Source organism: Panulirus ornatus, chromosome 13 (genome assembly GCF_036320965.1).
Source record: "Panulirus ornatus isolate Po-2019 chromosome 13, ASM3632096v1, whole genome shotgun sequence".
In the NCBI taxonomy this organism is placed as follows: domain Eukaryota; kingdom Metazoa; phylum Arthropoda; class Malacostraca; order Decapoda; family Palinuridae; genus Panulirus; species Panulirus ornatus.
Window position 1 is genome coordinate 55,497,435 of NC_092236.1, and position 25,215 is coordinate 55,522,649.

The window sequence follows — 25,215 nt, forward strand, 5'->3', positions numbered from 1 at the left end:
CTCTCCCCTCTCCCCTCTCCCCTCTCCTCTCTCCCCTCTCCCCAGTGCATTGTTAAGTGCGGGGCTGGTCCGTGGTTTGTGGGCGAAAGACGATGAGGATTTTTGTGGGTAATGGTTGGAACATTTACAAAGGTAAAGTGGTCATGTAGTTCTTTTTAGGTGGTTAGGTCGTTAGGGAAGAATGTGTGTGTGTGTGTGTGTGTGTGTGTGTGTGTGTGTGTGTGTGTGTGTGTTTTCGAATTCTATGCCTTTCTGTCCCCTCTCATTCAATTTCTCACTTCCTGCCTTTTTTTATACCTTCCAAATACTGCCTGGATGTTATATCGTCCATATATCTTCTCTGGTTATCTTATCTCTTTGACATAGTCTGTTGAATTATGAATTTTTCTTCTCTTTCCCCCCACCATTCCCCATCCCTCTCCGTGCCTAACCCCTGGCACCCATTTACTAACTCCTACGTTACATATACTTCACAAATAACAAACCTCTTCTGACACTGATATATACATATAGACATGTAAATATATATATATATATATATATATATATATATATATATATATATATATATATATATATATATATATATATATATATATATATATATATATCCTCCCTTTCATGGCATCTGTGCTCCTCTCTGGCTCAGTGCTGCGAGAGAACATATTCCAGCTGGCGTTTACTGTAGCTGGCGCACCGTAATTTCCAGAACATTGCTCGTGACGATGAGATTTACCGGCGACTGGTCTGCACGAGTCCCACTGATACTCTACTGTATCCAGTGACACGGTGTTGCTTGGACGCCTTTACCTCCCGGAGGAGGGGACAACACTCGACCAGAAGTTCATGCCATGTTTCCACTTCCCCCTACACGTATCCAGCTCTTTCCAGGCAGTTTTCCAGGCGGTTTAAAAAGTCCACAGTTATTAGACTTTCCCTTTTTTATTTCCCCAGCACCAAGTAGGGTTTACGTCACTGTTTTCCCCCCGCCCCCCAACTCCCGTGTAACCCTCTGATTGGAGCCATTATCACTGGCGCCAAATAGTCACTTCAGATTATTACATATTTTTCAGAAGTTTTTGGACTTTTAAACTAATAACATACTACCAGCTGATGCTTTGGTTCTCTTACTAGAAGGACTTAAATTCCTCCTTGTCTTGTCTTCGTTGAATTGTCTTATGTCCCAGTCTGTCTTTGTGTCTGTTTGTCTGTCTGTCTGTCTTTGTGTCTGTCTGTCTGTCTGTCTTTGTGTCTGTCTTTGTGTCTGTCTTTGTGTCTGTCTGTCTGTCTTTGTGTCTGTCTGTCTTTCTGTCTGTCTCTCTGTCTGTCTTTGTGTCTATCTGTCTTTCTGTCTGTCTGTCTGTCTTTGTGTCTGTCTGTCTTTGTATCTGTCTGTCTGTCTGTCTATCTTTGTGTCTGTCTGTCTGTCTCTCTGTCTTTGTGTCTCTCTGTCTCTCTCTCTCTCTGTCTTATGTCCCTATCTGTCTGTGTGTCTGTCTTTGTGTCTGTCTGTCTGTCTGTCTCTCTGTCTCTCTGTCTCTCTGTCTAACAAGCTGTAAGGTTATTTGCCCACGTGCGGCTTGAAGCGAGGGAGTGAATCAAGAAGTGAGAGTAAATGACAAGTCAGCGAAGAATTTCCTCCCCCAGTGTGATGAGACGAAGAAATTGCCAACTCTAATTAAGCTCCCCCACACCACCACCACACCACCCCACACCATCACACCACCTCAAACCCCACCACACCCCAAACCCACACTCCACCCCAAACCCCACCACACCCCAAACCCACACTCCACCCCAAACCCCACCACACTTCCATTCCGAGAACTCCTTTTGACGCATTGTGACTTGCATCACTGACTTCCTCTTCTTGGGCAACTAGGCTTTGAAATTTCGGGTACGTGGTGTGGAAGGAGGAAAATGCCTCCCACTCAAGCAACACAGATGTCGTGGGGTGGGTGGTTTGCAGACATATTATGCAGACAAGGTTTTAGATGAGACGGCAGTACGTGGGTTTATCTTCTTGATCTTCCCTCCATGCTTGTTTGTTATCGCCCTTGTGAGTGAGGTAGCGCCTGGAATAGACGAAACTATAAATGCTTTATCCGTCTCATATATTTCATCTTTAGGTGTCTTGTGTAATGCACCGAAATCACAGTTTCCTCATCACAAATCACGTTCCAGAGACCTTTTTCATTGGTTTACCAGGACGTTCCACAATTCCCTGCTTCAGTCCAACGACAGCACGTCGCCCCCCATATATCATATCTCTTATGAAGACACAGTGGCTTTGCATTCAACATATATATATATATATATATATATATATATATATATTCTAGTATAGTTGTATATACATTAGTTACCATGAGTCCTTATTTACTACCGACAGCCCTACTTTATAAAGGTATATCACACACACACACACACACACACACACACACACACACACACACACACACACACACACACTCACACTACCGTCCCTCTTTGAGTCCCCAGACACCAAGAGTGCTCCAAAAAGGTCAAATCCCGATACAAGTTTTCCACTGCCCTTAATCCACTCTACCAGTGGCCACAGAGCGTCACCAGTCCCCACGAACTAGTATGATTCAATCAATTCCCCCCCCCCCTTTTTTTTTTCTCTCCACTCTTACTCAGTCGTTTTCAAAAGTCTTCGTCGAGCTTAGGTTGCCCCTCACCTACCCACAGCAGATGCCTCTGGCGTCACTCGTATGACTGACTCTCTCTCTCTCTCTCTCTCTCTCTCTCTCTCTCTCTCTCTCTCTCTCTCTCTCTCTCTCTCTCTCTCTCTCTCTCTCTCTCTCTCGTCAGCCTCTCGCCCAAGACGAGGTCTGGCGTGGCCGTCATAGTGTATCATAAAACAGCTTTTTCTGCCTTACGTTGCCCGAGCAGCGTTGATCAGCCCAAAACTTTCTTATTTTTCCCCAATTTTTTTTTTTTTTTTTTTGCATCACTTGTCTTGCCTCAGTGAACCCCATGTCTTGACGAGACCTTCGGTGAGATAAGCTTATAAAACACGAGCCCTTAAAGTAATGCAATAACACACCAAACCCTAAAGTGATGTTATAACACACAAGCCCCTAAAGTGGAGTGATAACACACAAGCCCCTAAAGTGATGTTATAACACACAAGCCCCTAAAGTGATGTTATAACATACAAGCCCCTAAAGTGATGTTATAACATACAAGCCCCTAAAGTGATGTTATAACATACAAGCCCCTAAAGTGATGTTATAACACACAAACCCCTAAAGTGATGTTATAACACACAAGCCCCTAAAGTGGAGTGATAACACACAAGCCCCTAAAGTGGAGTGATAACACACAAGCCCCTAAAGTGGAGTGATAACACACAAGCCCCTAAAGTGATGTTATAACACACAAACCCCTAAAGTGATGTTATAACATAACCCCTTAAAGTGATGTCATAACACACCATCCCCTAAAGTGATGTAAGCTTATAACACCAAGTCCCTTATGGTGATTTACACTTAACATTAAGTGCCACAAGCCCCCAACTCCCTGTTGCTAGTGTTCCTCATCCCCACTCCCTGTGCCACATTCCCTTCATCAACCCCTTGCGTCATACCGGCCCTGTATACTCCCATTCCCTGTGCTATGCTCAGTATTTCATCTACTATATGATACAGTCTTACTACACCTACTGTATATAATACGATTACAGGCATATTTCCATCTATTGCAACACGTCATGACAACCGTATTTCGTTTACTGTGCGATAACGATAAAAGTATGCTGTATACAAGCATACATACCTGCTACTTCTGTATATGTATACCCAACACGGGTACATCTTTAACCCCTAATCGCAAGTCCATACAAAGTCACACGAACATCTTCAACTCTTATATTAAGAATGGAAACAAAATAAAGCGACCGTTCTTCTTATTTCTATGTGATATATCCTGCCCTGCCGTCCAGTGCCATCTGTTGACTGAATGGGACACTAAAGGGGTACAGAGCTCTTGCATTACGTCCACTTGCCGGGTCGCTCTCCTCGGCGGCGTCCTCAAGATGCCAGAAGTAGACAAAAAGATGATTAAAAGGAGGAATTTCAACTCCGCTCGAGGAGGACAGAGGGTTATTCATTTCTATATACCTTACCGGAGATGAACCTTTTCGTAATTACCGGGTTTAGGGTTTTTCTTCAACCGGGAATTTTAGATTTAAAGGTCATAGTAGGATCAATTATCTCTTTCTCCTGGGTTTAAGAAAACGTACTCAAGCGCTGTCGTACAACGAGACTTAAAGTATTGTACACGAGCGAATGTTGTCTTATACTCAGAATGGAAAGCGACACGAATTATACAACATGATGTGGAGAGACAGTTCTGTCTTCATTCATACCGGAGGCGAACGCATTGATCTGACGATAGAAAATTCACCATTTTCAGATACCTTTGTACCTTAAGCTTTTAAGCATTTTTAACAATAGAAATATCGTACCAAGGAGGTGAAATCATTGTACTCTAAATGTGTGCAAGATTTTAAGCATTCCTACACAGAGATATCGTACCAAGGAGGTGAAATCATTGTACTCCGAGTCTGTGCCAACGTGAAATACACGTAGTGATGTCTGGATAGTTGAAACCCAAAGGTAGATGTGTGCTAAAATCTGACCGTGTGGTTGAACAATATACATCGAGGAGTCAGAGGTTGTATAAAGTCTTCGATCCTTTATCGTGTTAATGTTATAGATGTTGTGAACACCATAGACTTGTTGTATTAAAGAGAGATTTATTTACAGTTTCCAAAGAAAAAGTCTTTTTTTCGGCTACAAAATACTTGTAGTATTAAAAAGAGATTTATTTACAGTTTTCAGAGAAAAAGTCTTTTTTTTCTTCGGCTACAAAATACCCGGAACTATTTATAACCTGCAATATTTGGAATTTTTCGGATGGTCCAAGATTTGCATTAGAATCTCAATATAAGGATTATTTTTCATGCTAAATGCATTACTGGGGTTATGATATTGTTTAGAGAGGTCATTAAATCCTACAATTAATCATCATAATTTAAGAAGATTGTGCACAAGATGGTATAAACCCGAAATCATCCCATTGTAAGCTTAAGACAGTGAAATATGGGTAGACGTGTCCGAAGAGTTTCTCAGTTTTCGTTTGGTTTAGTGCCATTGAAAAAGATGTGCTTTGTCATATTATTCTGTACGACATTCTGTTCAGGTAATATTGAAAATATGTTCCTTGTAATATTCAATAAGATATTTGTATTCTCTAAGCGAGAGGTGGGCTATTACGTTAATATAATTTCTCCCCTGCGTTGATTTTAATGTGCGTTCATACGACTCTCTCTCTCTCTCTCTCTCTCTCTCTCTCTCTCTCTCTCTCTCTCTCTCTCTCTCTCTCTCTCTCTCTCTCTCTCTCTCTCTCTCTCCATCAACAGGCTTGTGGTGCACAGATTGGAGTGTCTGTGGCATTTTCTTTTTCTTTTTTCTTTCGAGGTTTAGTCAATTTTCCTTCTTCGTTCCATTCCCCATTTCTTTCACCACCATTTCGTTCTCCACCACTTTCTCTCATCACCTCCTCCTCCTCCTCCTCATCCTCCTCCTCCTCTTCCTCCACTTCTTCCTCCTCCTCCTCCTCCTCCTCTTCCTCTTCCTCCTCTTCCTCCTCCTCCTCCTCTTCCTCCTCCTCCTCCTCCTCTTCCTCTTCCTCCTCCTCTTCCTCCTCCTCCTCCTCCTCCTCCTCCTCCTCCTCCTCCTCTTCCTCCTCTTCTTCTTCCTCCTCCAGTGCACTGGCATCACCCTCGACAGCTCTCGTCTCAGAATAGATCGGCTGCTAGACAAATACACACACACGCGGCAAATACACTTAATTTTGTTTGTAGGAATCCTTGCGTCTCCTCGGATGATTGGATGAAAGTAATCGCTCATCTGGGTGAGTGGATGAGCAGATGGGTGTGGGTGAGTGGAGTGGGGTCGGTGGATGATGCGAATTGTAGCGAGAGAGTGTTGGGAGGAAGGAGGAGGAGGAGGAGGAGGAGGAGGAGGAGGCAAGTCTGTGGGGCAAGAATTGGGTAGGTGGGCCAGTTGGGCCTCATTCCCTCATGAGGAGTCACCACCAATACGTTATTCAGCAGATAAAATGGGACCCAGATGGCCAATTGTGGATCATGAAAGTGTGGTGTATCTTCCTCCATATTTTCTTCTGTAGAAATTGTATTTTGATGAGTGTACCGAAATATGCTCTCTTAATACCTTTATGAGACATGGTGTGTTGACATACTCAGCTCTCTGTGATGAAGAAGTATGCTAATTTTGAGTTTGCACAGCATATTGGACGACTACATTCCGTCTCTCGTGAGTTAGAAGCATACTCGTGTCGTGGTTGGGTGATGTATACTGATATAGTTCATAGAATAGAAAGATATTACTCTGACATGATGGAATTGCTTGACAATCCAACCTCATCCTCAGTTCCATCTACGGTGCTGTAAAGGGAAGAAAGTAACCTTCACCTGCATCAACCATTTTCCCCTCAGCATATTCTTAAATGTTCAATCACGATGCTTGGAAAGAGAGGAACATGCGAGTTTGAACATCTTTTCTTTTAGGAATACAATTCAATTTCGATGCCTTCCTTCACACCGAATCTCTTTGCATCCCATCCACATTTCATAAGTGAGGCCAAAGATGAGGAGCGTGCACAAGTGCATCGTATGTAAGATTCACACACAGCAAAAATTCATAACAGTTGTGAAAGACTTCTGATACTTGTCTACCATCGTAGCCTTAGCCTCCGCGACTTCTATTCATACTTTGGTCCATCCATTAGCTCCCGTCCACTTAAGAGGCTTCTCTCTCTCTCTCTCTCTCTCTCTCTCTCTCTCTCTCTCTCTCTCTCTCTCTCTCTCTCTCTCTCTCTCTCTCTCTCTCTCTCTCTCTCTTGGCACACAAACTCTCTCCATCTCAACTGGAATATCCTCTCTCTCTCTCTCTCTCTCTCTCTCTCTCTCTCTCTCTCTCTCTCTCTCTCTCTCTCTCTCTCTCTCTCTCTCTCTCTCTCTCTCTCTTGGCACACAAACTCTCTCCATCTCAACTGGAATATCCTCTCTCTCTCTCTCTCTCTCTCTCTCTCTCTCTCTCTCTCTCTCTCTCTCTCTCTCTCTCTCTCTCTCTCTCTCCATCTCCGGTAAACTCCATATTCATGAGCCACTCACACGACTCTCTCCCTCTCATCACTATACACTAATCAGTGATCGCGCACCACACTTCTCATAAGGTCGCGTTACCTAGACCCGCTGGAAGTGGACATAACACTTCCATGCATGAGTACCAACTCATGCATACTTTTAAAGTCTGGTCTTCCACCAGTACTTGTGGTAAGAGAAGGGTTAATCATTCGTGACTGAGAATGATATATAGATTTTTGGCTTTTCTGGTAGTGCTTTCGATGAGTATAATGCCTCTGTGTGGCTACATATGATCATATGTGACGGAAGATAACGAAGAATCATGAATTCCAAAGTTTATGTGTGTGTGTATGTGTGTGTGTGTGTGTGTGTGTGTGTGTGTGTGTGTGTGTGTGTGTGTGTGTATGAATTTGCAACTGGGAGGAATGCAAGAGACAAAAAAAATATAAAAGGTGGGGATATTTCGCTCAGGAATGTGAGGCTTATGGAAGAAGGGGAGAAAAAAAATTCTTGGACGAGCCTTGGTTGACAGACAGACACACACAGTTGCAATAGTGCGAGCAATGTGGCGAGGGATGCACGGCCTGGGTGCTGCCACGAAGTTGTGATGTATGAATGGAGAGAGAGAGAGAGAGAGAGAGAGAGAGAGAGAGAGAGAGAGAGAGAGAGAGAGAGAGAGAGAGAGAGAGAGAGAGAGGCTAATGTACAAAACTACACCACATACCCATCCATCAACCAAACACGAGGAGAGGACGAACAGCTAGATAGCGTTGTGAACCCAGCTCCCATGCCCAGATATCGAACCCTGGCTGGCCCGTGGGCGATGCATAGTCAACAATGCTAACCACTACACCAACAGAGATTCTCATCATCACCATTCACCATCATTAACACCATCATATACACTATTTCCCAATATTCAGGGTGAGGGGAGAGAAGGAGAGGGTTCTACCCCAGCTTCACTATGTCATAACCGGACATGAATTGTTACATATAGTAAATGTCCAACCTAATTCAACATTCTAATCTGGTTTTTTGCTACTTCTTTGCAATGTAACCGTCCATCAAGATTTGCAATTCAACAGTGATTTGATAATAAACTAACATCATTCAACATTCTATCGTGGGATAATGTTTTTATCTGAAATATAACATTTTCACCCGGAGTAATTTTCACACCAGAATTTACATTGAAAAAGTATAATACATATCCTAGCCTCAACTTCTACCGTAAATCCCTTTAATACTTTAAGCTTGATTAATACCTTAAAACCAGGGCTATAAACTATATATATATATAAAGATAGATAGATATAGATATATATATATATATATATATATATATATATATATAGATATAGATAGATAGATAGATAGATAGATAAATAGATAGATAGATAGATATAGATATATATACACGACGACAATAAGAATGACGTCGAACACCAACAAAAAACAAATGCGGGTCGATGACAATAGAAAAAAATTTGAGGTCGATAACAATACTGCTCCTCGCTTCATACTGAGCTAGAGTCGGTGTGTACTGGTGCACGGAGCGTCCAATCTTCCCCACAACCCTCTCTCACTAATGACTCTTCTCTCTTATCCTGCAAGAGAAAGATTGGAGACGTCTTGGAGGGACAAGTGTGTGTGTGTGGGTGTGTGTGTGTGTGTGTGTGGTTGACAATCCAGCACCAAGTGTCGTATCTAAGATCTCCTACAAGCAGTAGGATTCGAACCCTTGCTACTTGTGTAGGAGCTGGTGGAGATGGTTGGTTACAGGCGAGGCAATGGAGCATGGCGATCCATGGCTTCCAAACAAAGGAGAATGGGGTTCGGATCATGTTGCTGGAGAGAGAGAGAGAGAGAGAGAGAGAGAGAGAGAGAGAGAGAGAGAGAGAGAGAGAGAGAGAGAGAGAGAGAGAGAGAGAGAGAGAGAGAGAGAGAGAGAGAGAGACTCAGTGAGAGTGAGAGGCAGACAAAAAGGTAGTGAGTCTGTGGTCCACCACTGCAGCGGAGTTAAGACAACCCCCAACTCTCTCCTCCTGGCCTCGAACCTGGAGTCAGTGATGGCAAGAAAAGCCTCGCTTCTCCCAGACTTTCCACACTCCAGCCCAGCCAACTCGAGTCGGGCAAGATTCGAAACCTTTCTTTTTTCATTTACGAAACAGAAGCAAATATAACTTAACTGTTCCATTGGTGTCGAAAAGTGGTAATATATATATTGTTCCAGTGGTGTCGAAAAGCTGAAAAAAGAAATATAAATATGTATATATATATATATATATATATATATATATATATATATATATATATATATATATATATATATATATATTCTGATGATGGGAAATTATTATGCATACTTAAGCACTGTTGCAAGTCATTTGCATATATAGAGATAAAACAAGAGACGGTGAGTTTTAGTCCAATGATTACACACAGGTTGATTTAGCCTGATAATAGATTTACGGACTTTGTTAGTGTAGCTTATAGCCACTTTCTACATCCCCTGTATATCATATCCTAGCCTCAAATTCATCCATCCACACTTTTACCGTATCACATATAAGTGTATATATATATATATATATATATATATATATATATATATATATATATATATATATATATATATACATATATGTAGGATCAATTCTAATGCACCTCTAATTCTTAAGGCAAATTTTGACGTACGAATCAACGTCGTTGTATCTTTGTCGTATTTCGATAACCTGAATGGAAAATATAGAATGATAGTGCAAAACAAAATTGTGTGCTAGTGTAGCATGAAATTCCTGTCATTACAAGCTCTATTAGATAGAAAAAGATATCAAAAATAGTGTCTCAAATCCTTATAGTTAATGGAAGCCAGGAATGAATGCGAGCAGAGATGATCTGACAAATCATATAGTCATTACCGCCACTTTGAAAAAAAACAATGAATAAATCGTTAGGCTTTTAGGTACCCAACTAATGACGAATTGAAAATTCTCTCTCTCTCTCTCTCTCTCTCTCTCTCTCTCTCTCTCTCTCTCTCTCTCTCTCTCTCTCTCTCTCTCTCTCTCTCTCTCTCTCTCTCTCCCTGTATAATCATGTTTGTTTCCCCACTTTCAGCACAGATGTCGCCAGGGGCTCCCATATCTCTCCCACTTTGTAAATTGCTCTCCAGTCTTAGAATAGAATAATGACTGACAAAAGAAAAAGAAGAAATGCTTCGATTCCACTAAAGACAAATGAATTCCCTCCCTAGTTATTAGAATTGATTGCGATGCTCGATCGCTACCGATCACAAACACAAGATTAATTACCGAGGCACAATTAATCCCTCGGAAGCAGCGGACATGAATGAACCATCGAATCATCGTTAGGAAAGACCCATCCTGTTGAAAAAATTACGACACCTTCCATCTTGGATATCATTTCCACCACCGACAGTCACCTTTAACCTACTGATATCACTTAAATGGCAAGCCAAAACGACAAGGCGCCGCACAAAGAACATAGCTAGGCTATTACTAAGCAAAAGCACCCATCACACATTCTGTTCGGCTAGGCTAAAGTGCCCCAGTGAGGGGTAACTTTAGACGCTTCATAAACCACAAAGTCTGTTGTCTTTATGCATCAAATGCTCCTGAGGGACAAGAAAGATGGTCCTGATGCGTGGCTCTCCCACACGTTTTAGGGAGACCGAAGTAAAGCTGATATAGAAAGAATGGCTACCAGGTTTTACATATTTCAATAACAATTTTGCTTTTTCAGTGGGCAAGACTGCAGTAAAATTGGTCGTATGGCGATATATTACCTCCCTAGTATCATAACTTCACGGAAAAATTCATGATTAGAGGTGGCTATCAAAGTGGTGTTCCATGAATGGCAATAATGCAAAAGTACCGTATGTATCCGATAATCAACGCCCTCAGGCAGAGCTCCGCAATTTGTGACTTCTATTTTCTTAATGATTATTTCCCACTTGTTGGTAGCTTTGTCATTACCATTAACCGACACTCATTTCAATGGACTCTATATCTGGGTCCGAATGAGACATTTCAGGTTAAATGTTGCCGGATCGCGGACGCTGTTTTCGACCTCGTACCGTAAACGTAGAAAATATTGGACTTTCACGACAGCAGGAATAGAAATGTCACACTAGAGTGAAAAAGTTACAGCACTGCCGAGTTCTTCAACCTGTTGACAATATCGGGATCACTAAATCTTGTACTTTGATAACGGGAGAGAAAGAGAGAGAGAGAGAGAGAGAGAGAGAGAGAGAGAGAGAGAGAGAGAGAGAGAGAGAGAGAGAGAGAGAGAAAGAAAGGGAGAAAGAGCTCATATGTGGGTCTGAGTGTTCCCTTACATCACACAAGATTTATTGTCTTCATCGGAAATTCCACCAGGAGATACTGGGAGGGTTATCTATCACCTAACGCTGAAGTCAAAACAAAAGCTGAAGCTGGCTGATTTAACCCACTTCACAGCCGAAATGAGAATCAACAAGATATGTTTACAGATCTTTTTGTTTACAGACAATAGCTTGTGATATACAAAGGAAAGTGAGATGAGTAAACGAAGAAATGTTTACAGAGCTGTTTGTTTACAGACAATAGCTTGTGATATAGAAAGGAGAGTAAGATGACTAAACGAGGCATGTCCTTTGACATTCTCTCTCTCTCTCTCTCTCTCTCTCTCTCTCTCTCTCTCTCTCTCTCTCTCTCTCTCTCTCTCTCTCTCTTGGAAAGGTTCTCGTTACAACAATGAGGTGTCGCTAGTCATCACTGCCTTAGACCATCACACACGCGTCATACGACTCACTTGTCTCTGGACGGCGCCAATAAAACGACATGGCTTCAGTTACTGGCAGCTTTATGACTTCCTCTTAGGTGACGAGTTCATATTGCGTGGCTCTACGTTCGTCATCCAGTATGATTTGTACAAACCATCGCTCGCGTTGAATTATCGTACACAGTGTGTTATTATCGTACTCAGTACACTGTTATCGTACTGACAAATGTTCTTATTGTACGCAAAATGTTGGAATCTTGCTTAAGTCTTTATCATACAACTTATTCAAGAAGTTAGCGTCAACACTGATATGTTGTCAGGATAAAGAATAAAATGTATAAAAGTACTTAATATGTTCTTTACCAATGGTATCTCTTTCAAAATCTAATGTAAGAAAACTGTCATCATATTCGACTGTAAAAGCTTTTTCTCTTTTTCGTATGGAGCTTTTTCTCTTTTTTATGACGTCTATTTAGAATAGAGCAACCCAAGGAATAATTGTTTACAATCAAGCCGGTCTGTAGACGGAAGCAGATACCCAGTAAATAGAAATATAATGATAAAAAAAAAAGAATTCAGACAAAAGCCTTCGAATGTTTCATTACAGAACTTAACTACACTCAAACAACATTTCAACCCCAGGTTATTATTGATGATAGATATTCCTAAGACTGAGTTTTTTCAAGGAAATCAACTCACCCACGAAAAGTACCAATGAGGCATCCATTTGGAAATTGTCTTTTTCTGTCCCACCGAAATCTAAAAAAAAAAAAATTTCCCTTACCTCTTCACACATTCCTGCGCCCTCGCCTCCCTCCAGTGGCGTATCTAGGGTATGGTACGTAGAGCAGGTGCACTTGGGCACCACTTGAAGGGGGGCGCCACTCAACAGGTTTGGTTTTTTAACATATGCTGCCCCAATTGACATTTTGAACGATTTGGTTTTGTGAGATAAAAGAAAACTCGCTCACTTTTCAACTATAGTAATATTTTGCTACTATCAGCTGCATTACCGCTTCTTCATTACAATTTTGATCAAATAAGTCTTTAAGTCTTTCAGAGATTATGTAAATTTGAGTTTGGCCTAACTCTTCAACAGTTTATAAGTACACTGTATATATTCATATATATACATCCACTGTATGTACATTTTTGATCAAGCTAGGGGCGCCATTTCGATGTTTGCCATAGGCGCTACGTACCCTACATACACCCCTGGCTCCCTCCCATCTGTCCATCGGTAAGGAGAGGTTTTAATGAGATGGAACGTGATTCATGGTGACATGAGAGAAGAAAAATGTAAAAGGTGGTCTTTAGACTTATTCATTAGATTTCTTTTTTCACATATTAAGCTTGGTGTAATAAGAAGGATCGTAGTTAGGACCGACTGCCCTACTTCCAATCCTAATCTTTCCTCTTCTCTTTACTCCTTTTCTTTATTAGACGATTATCACAGTGTTAATTACATAGCCAATGAGAAGGCTCATTTCTGTTGGTATGTGTAGACATGTTTGTTCGTAGGCGATGTTGGAGGTGGATGTGTTGGAGGTGATGGAGTTGGAGGTGGTGTTGGAAGTAGTGGTGTTGGAGGTGGAGGTGTTGGAGGTAGAGTTGTAGGAGGTGAAGGTATTAGAGATAGGGTGTTGGAGGTAGTGGTGTTGGGAGATAGTGCTGGCGCCAATGCATATCACGTTTTTCGTCACCTCTGTTGTTATATGTACAATACTGTTGGCTTCCGTTGGAGTATGTGGTGGTGATGGTGGGTGGTGGCGACGTGGTGTTGGGGTGGGAGTGGTGGCGGTGGTGGCTGTGGTGGTGGTGCTTCTGTTGCTGTGGTGGTGTCCTCTCATGTCATGGTGGTGATGGCGTTGGAGTATGTGGTGATGGTCGCGTCTTCTGAGTCACTTCCTATCCACCGTCAGGTCACGCTTGGTCGCCCTTGGCACACCTGACCTCTCTCTCTCTCTCTCTCTCTCTCTCTCTCTCTCTCTCTCTCTCTCTCTCTCTCTCTCTCTCTCTCTCTCTCTCCCTTCTTCTCTCCTATCTTACGTTTCTCCCTTACATTTCCTCCTGCCCGCCAAGCCATCCTTGACCTCACTCACTTCGCCAGAGATCTTTCGATATCATTTTTCTTTTCCTCGTACGTTCCTTTTCTCTCTCATTTACTCTCTTTTTCATTTTGATTTCATTTCACTTTTACCTCGTCTTAGTGTTCTGGTATCTTTCATCAGCCTAAGCGCATTCAGGAAAACATATAGATGTTCTAATTGGATTTGGTCACCCCCCCCAAAAAAAAATATATTCCACTTTACTGCCATTCCACTTCACACACTAAAGACCCCCCAAACCACAAGCACCCGCCTCCACATGAACCTCCTCCTGTTCCACCTATTCCACTCCCATAGCACCAACCACCTCACAAACTCCACACTTGAAATCCACAACCGTCTCTGTCGTAGCACCACACTCCCTCCTTACTCCACAAACCCATCCCACTAGCCAATTCCACTACCTATTTCGTCATCAATTTCGCCCCCAACCTCCTATTACCCATCACACCACTCACCCATTACCCTATTGCTCTCCACATCAAGATATATGACTGGTAACTTTCCACAGCCAATATATTCCAATTGGAACTTAGGGGAAGTAATGTTTCCCCATGTTGGAGGAGATGCCGTTCGTCATTTGTTTCGTCCAAAGTTTGTAAACAAACTTACCATCATCCCCTTAATTCGTACTTGAGACAAGGATACAAGATATTAGGAAACTACCTTTTTTTCACCCTTAATTCGTATAAGTCGAAGAATTTAAGATAGTGGGTATCTTTAACTTTTCACACTATATGTACGCTGATAATCACGTGGAAAATAAAACACGATAAGTTCCCAAGTGCACTTTCGTGTAATGATCACATCGTCAGGGGAGATACATGAAATATATATATATATATATATATATATATATATATATATATATATATATATATATATATATATATGTATAGTGTGAATAAGTTGAAGATACCCACTATATTGAATTCTTCGTCTTATGAGAATTAAGGATGTAAAGAAAACAGATAAAGTTACCTAATATCTCGAATTTCTTGTCTCAAGTACGTATTACCGCCTTTCTTTCGTCATGAATATTTAATTTTCTTGAATGGGGAAGTATATGAAGCACGCACATGTCTTCTGAGATTACATTAGAGAAGAATAAGTATCCGGATGGAATGGAATGAATGAGAGAAGTCGGTGTTGACTGCACTCAGGTGGGAAAAGTGGAATGAGGAAAACGATCTCTTCTCTCTCTCTCTCTCTCTCTCTCTCTCTCTCTCTCTCTCTCTCTCTCTCTCTCTCTCTCTCTCTCTCTCTCTCTCTCTCTCTCTCTCTCTACGCTGCCCCGACTGCGTCCGATTTCAATTCGCAACGCTTACTTGCTTCGGCGTCAGGGTTGAAATGGTCGTGTTTTACAGCGTACTCCTGTCGCATCTGTTGACAGGTTCCACTCATTTCTGTTTCCATTTTTTTACGATCGGTCGCACCTCACGTTCAAGTCCACGAGACCTCTACGTTATATAACCTTAAAAGATGAATACGACAGAAGCGTATTCTTTTTTTTTTTTTTTTTTTGGATGCGTTCAAAATATAATACGAATAGATGTCAGTAATAGAGTACAGGCCAGACTTACGAGCTGTGACAGAGTTTAGCCTAAACGCAGGAGCTGTGATCTCGTACATCCCAAACGTATTGAATCGTTATGTAATACAGCCCTAGACGTATGGAGCTTGATACAGTGCAGCCAAGACGCAGTAGCTGTAATATAAAGTACAGCTAACACTCAGGAGCTGTAGTATAGTACAGGAAAGACGTAGGAGCTGTAATGTAGTACAGGCCGGAGGCAAGAGCTGTAAGATAAATCTGGTTATTCGCTCTCGCTGCATCTTCGTGAGTTACAGCTGTATCTTGCTGTACCGTATACCAATGGAGATGGATCGTATAGCTACAGTTGCTGTATCTACAGTCTAACAAGCGAGACATCATGAAGAAAAGCTGACATTTAATTTCCCTGCTGTAATTTGTTTTACTTAGATATAAAGGTAGACTAACCACGAAATGGGAAAGTAGTCGGTGTATTATTGTAGACACGAGAAATGAGAAACATTTCTAATTTTTTTCAAGGTTTCGTGAAAAGGGGACGTGATGGGTTAGAGTAAACTATAAGTAAAAGAAAATAATAATGGATGGGATAGATCATATAATAGGAGGGTTAGGAGAAGGAAAAGGAGGTAATCTACTGTCACAGAAAGTTAGCTAGGACAGACTACCCTTCCTAACGCGGAAATGGATGACATTCATCCATTATATATATATATATATATATATATATATATATATATATATATATATATATATATATATATATATATATATAATGATACAACAAAATTCACTAATATCATTGTGTCGTATACAGACAGATTGATATACTAACATATCTCAGTTTAAAATGACTCCAGTAGCGTTTACGAGCCAGACGCAAAGCTTTTATTTAATTCACATAGCAAAGTTTAATACAACCTTGTTGATTCAGGATATACCCTGAATATGTATATCTCGTCTTGCAGCGTCTGATTAACATAAATAGCATCTGGTGCACATTACATCTATGCTACGTTTCTCCCTCTAGCGAGCGGGTGCATATTCTCTCGTCTTATGCCTCCTGACGCGTTCTTATTCATATGTCTTGCATGTTATCCCGATATTGACAGTTTCATTAACACTACGTTCTTTCGGCAGGTATCTGTGTTGTGTGTGTGCTGGTGTGTGCGCGTATTGAGGGGGATGTCCATGATCCAGTCTTCGTTTCATCGTGGGAGGCAGCAGTGAATACTTTATCTGGTCGACAACGAGGCGGGGATATACCTCTGGGTAGAGATCTACAAACGTTGGTTGTAGAATTTTCCCCATCTTCCTCCCCTAAGCCAGCTGCGGGAAGTGTCTGTCTGCGAGAGTGGCTGTAAATTGGTTCGTTTATCTTTCCCGCTGACCATCCAACACTGAGAAAGCTGTGCAGCCAAGGCGTCGCGCGAGAATAATGTTCCTCACTCGTGTTCGAATCTTCCTCACTTCCTCTTACTAACATAAACCTCACGAAGAGTAGAATTCTTTTCATTATCCACGATTCTCTCAGTCACACCCGAGCAGCAATGTCTCCGGGAAGCATCAGCATCGAATGAAGTCGTGACGGATCTGAGGGACATTCTCCTCCATCGTGAGGGACCCCAACAGTGAGGAGGCAATTTGGAGGAAACATGGGAACCAGACGGGAGGGAGTGAGACGCCACACTCTCGGCACCGACGCGCTATGTTTACGTTCGTGCGGCCCATGGTCGAATTTTATGAAGGCGTGTTTACAAGCCAGAGTTGGTATAATGTGAGATCACAGCGTTCATGGCCTAGCGGAAACTTGTAGTTTGTGAATTATACATATCATTTAGAGCAAGCGGACGTTTTAGATATAGCGCGCCGACAATGGATGAGAGCGGAAGAGATTTCACTCCTGGAGTGAGGTGCGGACGAGCGTTTGCAGAGGAAGGCGAGAATGTACAGAACATGAACTGAGTGTTTTGGGGGTTGGAACAGTTCCTTCGACGCTGGGGAAGAGGCAGGAGTGAGGAAGGTCCGGCCGCCATGGACTTCCCGTCGTCCATGCTGACAGAGATAGACACGACGCCCTTCAAGACCCTCGACGACTTAGCCGAGAACATCACCAAGAGACTCAGACTCTCCCACGGCGTCTTCCCCAAGTACGCGCCTCCCCGCGGCACCACAGTAGTCGACAAGGGCCCTAACCATGCAGGCCATTTTGAAACCGTGGTGTGCAACATCACTTACGATTATCCCGAGGGTTTTGCCACTTCCCTGGACGCCTCAGGTGGTGTGGTTGCTACTTCCTGGTACCCTGGCACTAGCTCCTGGGGAAACTTTAGCGGGGCTCAGCCCTGGAACCTCAGTCACGCGGAGCTGGGCTTCAACGTGACACAGGAAGGAGAGCTCCCAGGCTGGTGGGAGGCTAGACCTGGGCTTGGGGCTGGGGAGTGGGGCCCTGGGTTCCTGGCTATGACGGGATTTGCCCTCTACACTCTCGCCCTCTGCACCGCCGTCGGCAACGCACTAGTCATCCACGCCATCAGGACAGAGAAACGTCTGCAGACGGTAAGTGGCGAAGGTCCTTGTTTACCATCCCTTGTATCGCTGTCCCTGTACCACTACTGATGTTTCTGCTGTCTCATCTGTCACTATCCCTGTCCCACTACTGATGTTTCTGCTGCTGTCGCATCTGTCTCTATCCTTGTCCCACTGCTGATGTTTCTGCTGCTGTCGCATCTGTCTCTATTCCTGTCCCACTGCTAATGTTTCTGCTGTCGCATCTGTCTCTATCCCTGTCCCACTACTGATGTTTCTGCTGTCGCATCTCCCTGGCTTGTTGGAGTTTGCGGCATTGTCTGTGTTACCCTATCTGTAGTCTGAGCCTCTCCGTGTGAAGTGGCATGAAAGATTCCTAAGAAGCTCTTTGAGAAGTAACGTTATATTACCTCAAGCTAACCGGGTGCAAGCTTACATTTTTTTTTTCCAGTACGTCTTAATACTGTCGTCTGAGGACAAGGGGACTTTACTTACCCTCTGAAACTCTCCCTTATGAAAGTCGTAGGTCCAAAGGCCTTAAGGAGATTCCATTCATGTATCCCCGTGATGTGTTGAGAGATATATTGCTCTTGATCCCGCATCCTGATTTGGATTTATTCAATCATACAGCAGATCCTACACACATCCATCCATCCACTCGTCTCTTCCACTCCACAGCCAGTTCGTGTATCTATCATCTACTTAGTTGCCCATGTTTGTCTCTGAAGAAGCCTGTTCTTATATTGTGAGTTCTACACTCGTGGAACCCCATTTCGTGACTTTCTTTACCTTTGCCAAGATTTGGGTGCAATTACCTCTATGTAATTACGCGTTTCAACTGCACTGGGAGAAAGCTTTGCATTTCTGGGATTCCATCAATTGAAAATCTAATTGCTGTTTATAATTCGTATTTGTATGTTACAGGGAGAGAGTTTTCACACCTGTTGCCCCATTTTTAAACCTTGTATGCACATATATACCACGTTGCTACTCTTTTGTGTGTATACACACTTACTTGCTTGTGTGTATTTGTGAGGAGATGTCTAACATGTGTTTTTGTGTCCTCAGGTGTCCAACTTATTCATCATGAGTCTGGCAGCGGCGGACCTAACCGTCGGAGTTATCGTAATGCCCATCAGCGCTGCCTACGCCATGATGGGTAAATGTCTGAGTGGGAGTCCATTTTTTTTTGAGCCAGAGTGGCAGGGTCGATTTCCAAGGCAAAAATTTACAGTTCAAGATCATAGATGAAGTTATACTTAAGAGCAAAGTCATGCTCGAAGTTAGACTTATTCAAAGCTGACAACAGGGTTGTATTTGTAATTAGTTAGATTTCACATGTACACATAAGAAAAAAAAGGGATGGATACATTTCTGTGTTAGATGATGTGACTTAACAGGCGAGGGATTTTGACAAATGATCTAGGAGTCTTGCCTTATATTCATAGCTCTGCTTTCCCTTCAAAAACAAAGTATACAATGTAAAGTACCACTTTTTTTCCAAGTTATTATCTATCCTATCTATTTTCTGCTTGGAAAGTAATTACTATACAGAACAGTTATGATAATCATCTACAAATGCGTCTCCCATTGACGCTTATCAATCCTACCGAGACAGTAGGAGTCGCTGAGTTCATTATGATCTCTTATCACCCCACAGGAGAGTGGCGCCTTGGGCTAGTGGTGTGTCAGTTCTGGCTGGCGGCAGACTACACGGCTTCCACGGCGTCCATCTTCAACCTGGTGATCCTCTCGCTAGACCGCTACTGGTCCATCACAGCCCCGCTCCGCTACCTCCGCCAGCGGACGAGGCGCCGAGCCTGGGTCATGATTGGTGCCTCTTGGACAGCCGCCACGGCTTGGCTGGTGCCCGTGCTGGCCTGGCACCACTTGGCACTAGGGGGTATAAGGCATCACCCGCCGCACGTCTGTGAGACGGAGTTCTCCAACAGCGCCGCCTTCAAGGCTGTCACAGCAGCCCTGAACTTCTACCTACCGACGGCGCTCATGCTGTACCTGTACTGCCGCATCTTCCGTGAAGTGCAGACGCGTCAGGCCCTTGGTCGCGTGCCCTTCACCACCCACGACATCCCGACCGACTCGTGTAGCGAGGTGGAGCGGTTGCCCCGCCACACGCACGCCAACCACAACGCCCAGCCGCCCAAACACGACCTCCCTCCCGCCATCACCACCACCTCCTCCTCCTCCCCGAACGAGTCCGTCACTCAGTTCCGCAGCCTGACCGTCGTCTCGCCGGGCAGGCACGACTGCTCGTACTTCTCCGGGGTGGTGGTTAGCGTCGAGTACCTTCCTGAAGAGTCTAGCCAGGCCTCGCCCACCCATAACCCCAGCTACAGCAATCAGCAACAGCAGCAGCAGCAGCAGCAGAGTCAACTACAACAGCAGAATCAGCAGCAGCGGCGGCAGGCCGCCGCAAACAAGCTGGGGCCTCACCACAACCACATACACTGCTACCAGAGCAGCAGCCGGCCGCATACCTCTTGGGACCACCACACTCCGTCTCCTCACAGAGCCCAGGAGCGCAAGTGGGGCAGCAGCTGGCGCGTCAGCAGTGGCTCCCAGGGCACCAGCCGACCCCGGGTCGCAGTCCCCACCATCACCACGACCACGAACGGCACCAGGAAGAAGCGCACGACGGCCTGCGCCAACAGCGGAGGAGGAGGAGGAGGGGGCCGACGCGTGGAGAGCGTCAACTTAGTGAAGGAACGCAAGGCTGCCAGACAACTGGGCGTCATCGTGGGAGCCTTCATGGCCTGCTGGGTGCCGTACTTCACCCTCTTCCCCATCATGGCACTGTGCGATACCTGCGTGCCAGCCCACGCCCACACCGCCACCATATGGCTGGGCTACCTCAACTCGGCCCTCAATCCCGTGCTCTACCCGCTCTGCAACCACAACTTCAGGCGCGCCTTCGCCAGGATGCTCCGCCTCCCCACCCGGAAGACCAACAACTACACCAACAACCAGAGACTGGCTACCATCACCGTCAGACACTGACACCCACCTACCCATACACACAACAACAACCACCGAAGCTTCCCGATGCAAACGGTGGTGCCCTCTCTATCCCTCATCAGCCTGAGTCATAACATGTCCAAAGACTGCCCAAAAGACCTCTGGAAAAGACGTGTGACTTAAGCGTTCCTCACCCAATAAATCTCACTCCTTTACGCACCGTTCATCACAGTAGCATAGTGTTAGCTCAGTGACAATCTTATCATGTTGTCTCTCCCGCAATACTCACTTGTAACCAGCAAGGGGTTTGAAGTGATCCGATATTTGTGTGTCATTCTCCAGTGAATAACCTGAGCGTCATAAGCAGTCGCCACTGTTTCGGGCAGGCCCAATGACCTTCCTCCTAGGTCGATGGCCGTCAAACCCAAAAAACAACAACTGTTTTGTAAGTGATCGAAAACGTATCCGATGAAATCATGACTGACATGAACTATTCCAAGACAGTTTTGATACCTATGAACCTCCTCCTCCTCCTCCTCCTTCTCCGTCAGATGAATCTACATTAAAAGAATATGAAAAAAAAAAAACATGGGAACATATATCTAAAGAAAAAAAATAAGATGAGGAATCGAAAATGAAAATATGTTTATATCAGGTCATGACCTGGTTCAAGAATTATGATTTCAAATGATCTTATCTTGCTTCGTATTATCATAGACTTATTAGATATCCAATGAACACTACAAATTCTAGATCAATGGAAGGCCTTGATGAATGTGATTCAACCAAGAGGTCAACTTGACCTACAGCTTTCTTGGTGCTATGTTTTTTTTTTTTTCATTTTCTAACCTTACACACACACACACACACACACACACACACACACACACACACACACACACACACACACACTTTAACTGACTATCAGTTGGCATCAAGACTGTCATGGAGTAGGAGCGTCTCAATCAATGATGACTGTAGTTCTGGGAAAACTCACAGCGCTCCTCTGAAAACCTCGTCATTATGTGACTATGATCACTGAACATTGCGTCTCACACTGCCGTACATAGGTAGCATTGTACCATCTTTATCTACAACTTATACGTCATTAGTCAAGCCGATTGAAAAAAAACCATTGTGTTGTCTACGAAATATTTCCATGTTGTGGCTAGTCTCTGTGTATGTTCATCCCTCCAGTAGAGCAGATCATTTTATGTCCAATCCACTGTTTATCAAATGAAGGTGACCGTATTTTCTTTTTTTTTTTCTCTCTCTCTCTCTCTCTCTTTCTCCCCCATTCTCCCGTTGGTAGAATGAGCTCAGAGAGGCCATGAAGTACCCTTATTGATTAAGGGGTCCTCGCCTCTCACAAATGTCACATTGTACCATAGGTTTTGCAATATATACATTTGGTAATATAGTCCGACATCAGGTCACACGCAGTTCACTATTTCAGACAGTATTTTTCCACCTCACACACACACACACACACACACACACAGATTGGGGAAGAGCAGTGTGGTTTCAGAAGTGGTACAGGATACACACACACACACACACACACACACACACACACACCATTGAAAGCGATGGGAACAATAGGTTTCTATGAACTATACACAAGATCCCTCCCTCCCGCACAATGTCTCCTTCAAACTCAAAATTTCGGAAATTGTTTTCATTTTAAATGTTTCTATCATTTTTCTTTTATTGCATATTAACATCAGGGTGTTTTCTTCATGATATAAGTATGTAAAGTTGGTAGTTTCTTTCACTAAAAGAGAAGGAAAAGAAAATTTAATCTAAACTTATGGAATTATTTGTAAACGAAAGGTGAAATGTGTTTCATGAGATAAAACATACAGTCGTAATCATTTGTCTGTGTCTCATCTTTAGTAATCACACAGCAAATTCTCTGAAAATCGTGCTAGGCCAGATGTAAAACTGTTTTCATGTTTGCAATACATAGTGTAAATGAAGAGTGCATTCTGATTATCATATGCGAAGATCCAAGATAGGTGGCAATGTCTGGGGCAGCTCTGTGCACAAGACGTGAAGCGATGGAGAGGTAAGGATAAAAACGAAACAGAGCCTATTAGAAAATACAAATTCCCTAAATAGCTTCAAGGGGTATCCTCCCCTCTCGTTTTAAATTTTCCAAAAGAAGGAACAGAGAAGGGGGCCAAGTGAGACTATTCCCTCAAAGGCATCAGTCCTCTGTTCTTAATGCTACCTTGCTAACGCGCGAAATGGCGAATAGCATGAAAAAAAAATTATATATATATATATATATATATATATATATATATATATATATATATAAGAGAGCTTGGGAAGTGAGTCAGTTGTTCGCTGATGATACAGCGCTGGTGGCAGATTCATGTGAGAAACTGCAGAAGCTGGTGACTGAGTTTGGTAAAGTGTGTGAAAGAAGAAAGTTAAGAGAAAATGTGAATAAGAGCAAGGTAATTAGGTACAGTAGAGTTGAGGGTCGAGTCAATTGGGAGGTAAGTTTGAATGGAGAAAAACTGGAGGAAGTAAAGTGTTTTAGATATCTGGGAGTGGATTTGGCAGCGGATGGAACCATGGAAGCGGAAATGGATCATAGGGTGGGGAAGGGGGCGAAAATCCTGGGAGCCTTGAAGAATGTGTGGAAGTCGAGAACATTATCTCGGAAGCAAAAATGGGTATGTTTGAAGGAATAGTGATTCCAACAATGTTGTATGGTTGCGAGGCGTGGGCTATGGATAGAGTTGTGCGCAGGAGGATGGATGTGCTGGAAATGAGATGTTTGAGGACAATGTGTGGTGTGAGGTGGTTTGATCGAGTAAGTAACGCAAGGGTAAGAGAGATGTGTGGAATAAAAAGAGCGTGGTTGAGAGAGCAGAAGAGGGTGTTTTGAAATGGTTTGGGCAGATGGAGAGAATGAGTGAGGAAAGATTGACCAAGAGGACATATGTGTCGGAGGTGGAGGGAACGAGAAGAAGTGGGAGACCAAATTGGAGGTGGAAAGATGGAGTGAAAAAGATTTTGTGTGATCGAGGCCTGAACATGCAGGAGGGTGAAAGGAGGGCAAGGAATAGAGTGAATTGGAGCGATGTGGTATACCGGGGTTGACGTGCTGTCAGTGGATTGAATCAGGGTATGTGAAGCGTCTGGGGTAAACCATGGAAAGCTGTGTAGGTACGTATATTTGCGTGTGTGGACGTATGTATATACATGTGTATAGGGGTGGGTTGGGCCATTTCTTTCGTCTGTTTCCTTGCGCTACCTCGCAAACGCGGGAGACAGCGACAAAGCAAAAAAAAAAAAAAAAAAAAAAAAATATATATATATATATATATATATATATATATATATATATATATATATATATATATATATATATATATATATATATAATTAATGGCATGCATGTTCCCTACCATTCACAAATAACATTATCTTACTTAGGCAAAAGATATAATTGAATCAGATATCGATGACAAAGAAAAATACCATGTACATTTACCCTTAACCGAGAAGAAATCCTTTATTAAACAGTAATACTAATGTTCATAAATAAGATTTGAACAGAATTATGAATATAAGACTTTCGCTCTACAGAATCCCTTAATGTTTCATTCTTCATCTCGACTCAGCAATGATCCCAGACTTTTTAATTGAAGAAGGAGATCAACCTGTGTAATATGTCTGTGCTGCCCCATGCAAGTCCTCTGTCAGACTTTCCCTGCAACGAAGATATTATGTAAAAAACCCGGATAATTTTGGTTCGTCGATCTGAGGGACATATGTATACAAAGCCTGTACAATCGTGTCAAACACTGAAAATACACGACCTGAATTCAAAGTATTATTCGTAGCATCAGCACAGCATTGGTTTTATCTTATTCATGACGAAATGAATAATTAATTAGGTAGAAACAGGAATAGCCACGATGCCTCACTACTTCAGGCCCAGAAAGTGGCAAAGAAGTTGTAGTAATTACGTGAACACGAGTTCTCTCTAACCACAAACTTTCATATTGAGCAAGAAGACAATCCTCAGTTCTGTAAGTCATGCTTTTACC

The 25,215-nt window shown here is 43.1% G+C and overlaps 1 protein-coding gene across 2 annotated transcripts in view; it reads left to right on the top strand.

Annotated features, from left to right (window-relative positions):
- Positions 1-23,424, top strand: part of LOC139752917 (histamine H1 receptor-like) — a 160,729-nt gene extending 137,305 nt beyond the window's left edge. For both annotated transcript variants that reach the window (XM_071668974.1, XM_071668975.1), the window contains 3 exons: positions 16,781-18,199; positions 19,238-19,328; positions 19,830-23,424. In XM_071668974.1, coding sequence (XP_071525075.1) covers positions 17,675-18,199; positions 19,238-19,328; positions 19,830-21,187 — 1,974 coding nt within the window. In that variant the 5' untranslated portion in view covers positions 16,781-17,674 and the 3' untranslated portion in view covers positions 21,188-23,424. The remainder of the gene's footprint in view (positions 1-16,780; positions 18,200-19,237; positions 19,329-19,829) is intronic.
- The last annotated feature ends 1,791 nt before the right edge of the window (positions 23,425-25,215 follow it).